This window comes from Vigna unguiculata, chromosome 2, assembly GCF_037176805.1.
Source record: "Vigna unguiculata cultivar grain cowpea cultivar isolate G323 ecotype 2 chromosome 2, ASM3717680v1, whole genome shotgun sequence".
Taxonomy (NCBI): Eukaryota; Viridiplantae; Streptophyta; class Magnoliopsida; order Fabales; family Fabaceae; genus Vigna; species Vigna unguiculata.
The window spans coordinates 30,770,394-30,774,937 of NC_140793.1; the positions used below are offsets into that span (position 1 = coordinate 30,770,394).

The following is a 4,544-nucleotide window of genomic DNA, read 5'->3' on the forward strand; positions in this document are numbered from 1 at the left end:
GGTGAGTTCATTTTCATTAAATAGGAGAGAGGGTGAAGTTCAAATTTTAAAAAATTTAATACAGCTTATTAAATGGTCAAAGGTCAGTTTTGAAATTTAGAAAATACTGGGGTGCAAAATAAATATTGGGAGTGGAGGAAGAAACCTGAGTTCTTGTTCTTAGTGGCAGTATTGGCCCAAAGCCCAACTCCAAGGACAAAATAAAACAAAAAAGGTTAAGGGGTAACATTGTAAATTGAAGTACTTACCTTTGCAAAACCCTAATCTTTCGTATATAAAATCGAACCAAACGGTGTCTGTGTCTTTCTTTCACCTTGCAGCAGACAACCCTAAACTACCGAGAAGGGTCATCTAATTTCCACATCTCTACGCTGCGTTGCAACAAACATGGTTCGTACTTGATTAATCAGTCTTCCAAACCCTAAATTTTCCGATTCAGTGGTGTTTTCAGGGATGTTACGGTAGCTATTCTGATAGGGTTTTTGTTGTTGTGATTTTGCAGTCGAGGAGAAAGGTTAGAGAGCCAAAAGAAGAAAATGTGACTCTGGGTCCAGCTGTTAGAGACGGTGAACACGTGTTTGGCGTCGCTCGCATCTTTGCTTCCTTCAATGACACCTTCATTGTAAGTATTTTCGTTTATTTTTATTTTGTGGTTTCAATTTTCAAGTGCTTAAGTTTGATTTTTGATTTTTGATTTTTGTGGTTGCAGCATGTTACTGATTTGTCTGGGAGGGAAACACTTGTCCGCATCACTGGTATGGTGGCTTTTGTTAACATTATAGTAATGAATTGATTGTATGCTATTATTCCATAACCAATTTATTTGGTATTTGTAACTGCTACAAATTTTTCTTGTTTTTTTTTTATCAGTTTTTCACATGTTATTGATAATGAAATTGCCCATATCCAATTTCAGCGAATGTTAAGTTAGTGTTAATACATATGCTCTTTGTTTTTGAATCCCCGATCACCTTTCTTGTTAGACTGTTATGTGCTTCTATGATCCTTATTCGACACTTAAGTATTCCCATGACTTAAGATGGAGGGAGCTTTGTGATTTGACCTGCAGTTTTTACAACTTTGTCTGGCTTTATCTTGAAGAGTTTTGAGTTTTTTATTTACTGTACTTGTTGAAATTTATTTCTTTATAACCATGCTAACATTCTTTGCCATTAAAATTTTTTTGGTGAAGTCTTTTCTTTTTTAGTAGATATAGGAAAACGGGTGTTCTTACGTATTTGATGGCTTTGCTTTCTAATGTGCTTTACTTGTATCCTTACTTTTTAACTTCAGGTGGGATGAAGGTTAAAGCTGATAGAGATGAATCATCTCCCTATGCTGCTATGCTTGCAGCACAGGATGTTGCTGCCAGATGCAAGGTCAGTGAGATTCACATTAGTACTGTCATTTTTTTTCTTCTGACCATGTTAACTGTTGTGATTGTCATGATGCTGTTATGGTTTTATAGAATTCTTATTTGATCACCCTGTTTCCTAAGCCAATATCACTAGTCAATTGCTTTGGCTACCTTTTCTTTCTTTCACTGTTTTTATTCTGTGAATCTATAGTGAGTATGATTCTATTTTTTGATGGTTTGAAGCTGCCAAACTTAATTTTGTGTTGTTTGAAATCATTTTATCAGGAACTGGGCATAACTGCTCTTCATATCAGGCTCCGTGCCACTGGTGGAAACAAAACAAAGACTCCTGGTCCTGGTGCTCAATCAGCTCTTAGAGCCCTTGCTCGTTCAGGAATGAAAATTGGTCGCATAGGTATTTGCCTTTTTAAGAAAAACCTCAAGTTCAATTTGGTTGCCTCGTACTCAAATGTCTGGTTTTCCTTTTTCATTTGTTGTTTTAAGTCAAATAGTATGTAGCTAACTGGTTTTTTTACACTAGGTTTGTATTCATTTTTTTTCTGGTTTCTTTTCTGATTGATTTCTTTTGTATGACATTTGCATTTGTATTATTTGCATTTGTATTGTATGATGTTAATTCTTGTTTCTTTTTTTCCAGAGGATGTTACTCCCATTCCTTCCGACAGCACGCGTAGAAAGAGTGGAAGGAGGGGTAGAAGGCTTTAAGCTTCTACTATATGGCTGGAGTTGCTCTGCTTTATTTCCATGTCAAGTAGAATTGTGCTGTTTCGAAATTTTGGTTTAGTTTCATATTAAACTGTTATTGTATTTCTTAAGCTTTCTCGAACATAATTGAAGTTTACATGCTGACATTAATGTTAAAGGCTTTTGAAAGTTCTGAATGTTACTTTGGTGTCTTAGAAAACTGCTAATTATCTACTTGATAAAACATTCGTATTTTATTATTTAATTATTGTTTGTTTATTTGGTTCCCCCTTTCGTGTTTTATCTACCCTTGAGCGTGCAAGAATGGTTAGAAATTAGAATATTGCTAATTAGTTGAATATTGCTTTATGGCATTGCTGGGAATGAAAATTGGCTGCTTAGGTGGGGTTGTGTAAATTGATGAATTTATTGTTGAGCTTTAAATTGTTTGAATTATATAATTTATCCAAATTATTAATCGAAATAATTGAATATTTCAACAACTACAATATTTGAAGTTCTATTAATTTAACCCTAGCAATAATATGCGATCTTCTTTCCATTAAATCCCAAATGTTCGTCCATCTATATCTGAATATAATCTCTAAGATTGGACAATTAATAGAATGAAAAAGATAACATTTTTTATTATATCTCAGCAGCTGGTGGCTATTGAATTCTGGATTTAACAATTATTCAATATTTTTTTACTGTAAAAACACAAACATGATGTATAGTTTTAATAACTATTATCAAGAGATATGACATTTTGCATTGAATAAGTGGCCATTGATACGTTAACACGGAAAGGAAGATGATTGATGAAAAGTTTTTACCTGTTTCTCAAAAGTTCATTTGCTCATGTGTTTTGACTACCAAGTTTCACAAGTTTTAGGCTCTTAATACCATTAATAAAAGTAAAATAGAATAATGTAATAAAACTAGAAGAAGAAATTTGTTTTCTTCTTATTGAAAATGAATAATATTTTTTCAAATTAAAAGATACTGCATAACCTGGAAAAGAATATTAAAATTCTACCTCAATAACTAAAAATAATTATTACTTTATTTCCTTAACCAATACAAGAAATAATTGAAAATTGAATTATTTCGGTAAATATAGATTATGTTATTTTGTTCCATGTTTACCTTGCAAATAATCTATTGCTGTATTATTGTTTTGTTTGCAAACATGTTTATTGTATTGGATTGCCTCTTATCCATCTTAATTGAAAAAATTACGTACATTAACAATAGTAACTTGATTTTCAACAATTTTTATTTAATAATAATTTTAATATTGTTGTGAATAGAGATTGACAAATAAACCCGTCTCCGTGGGTATTGTCTGAACCATCCCCATTTTGACGGGGAATCCCCGCATTGACTGGGTATGGGGAATCTCCGACTTTTTCAATTGGGTATGGGGATGGTTATGGGATGTACATATCCCCGCCATAATACCCGTCCCCGCCATATCTCCGTCATTATTTAAATTATTAAAATATTCACAATTAATTAAGTAACCATATATATATATATATGTATATGTATATGTATATGTATATGTATATACATATATGTATATGTATATACATATACATATATATACATATACATATACATATACATATACATATACATATACATATATATATATATATATATATATATATATATATATATATATATATATATATATATATATATATATATATATATGTATATGTATATGTATATGTATATACATATACATATACATATATATATATATATATATCTATATATATATATATATGTATATGTGTATATGTATATATGTATACGTGTATATATATATATATATATATTTATTTATTTATTTATTTCTTCTAATTATTTGATTTGTCATGAAACTCATTTACATCTCTAATATATTTTTCATCTTATGTAATTATGTTAAAATGATGTATGTTAATTAAAAAAAAATTATGTCTCATATTTGAATAATTCTATTATTTTTTAATATTTTTATTTATTGTATATTTTTCTTTCACATGAGTATGTTTAATACTTTCACTTTAAGTGTTTAATAGCATAAACCTTTCATTTACTAGGTAATATAAAAAAAAAATACTTATTTTTATTAATTTTTGTTTCATTTAAAGAACTCTTTTGTTTGGCTAAAACAATTATTTTTCAACCATTGAATATGTTGATATTTGAAAAGTGTTCTTAGATGTCTAGGGTATTTTTCATCTTATCATACCCTTAATTATACATTCGTTTTTCTTTGTGCAATTTCTTTCAATAGTTTCACAAATTGTTTCTAAGACAAACATTTGTTAATTTTTTAATATTTTTATTTATTATTTGTTTTCATCATGTAGAATAGTATTTCAGTATATTTTATCTAATGATTTTTTATTTTCTAACTCATTATATCAATCATATCGTAATTTTTTTATTATAATTGTATAAATTTCTTTTATTTATTACAATA

The 4,544-nt window shown here is 29.2% G+C and overlaps 1 protein-coding gene across 1 annotated transcript; it reads left to right on the forward strand.

Moving 5' to 3' along the window:
• The first annotated feature begins 242 nt into the window (after positions 1-242).
• Positions 243-2,264, forward strand: LOC114174740 (small ribosomal subunit protein uS11-like). Its single transcript, XM_028059590.2, has 6 exons — positions 243-390; positions 503-622; positions 710-755; positions 1,294-1,379; positions 1,643-1,772; positions 2,016-2,264. Exons 1-6 carry the CDS (start codon positions 388-390, stop codon positions 2,081-2,083), a joined length of 453 nt encoding a protein of 150 aa, XP_027915391.1. The 5' UTR covers positions 243-387; the 3' UTR covers positions 2,084-2,264.
• The last annotated feature ends 2,280 nt before the right edge of the window (positions 2,265-4,544 follow it).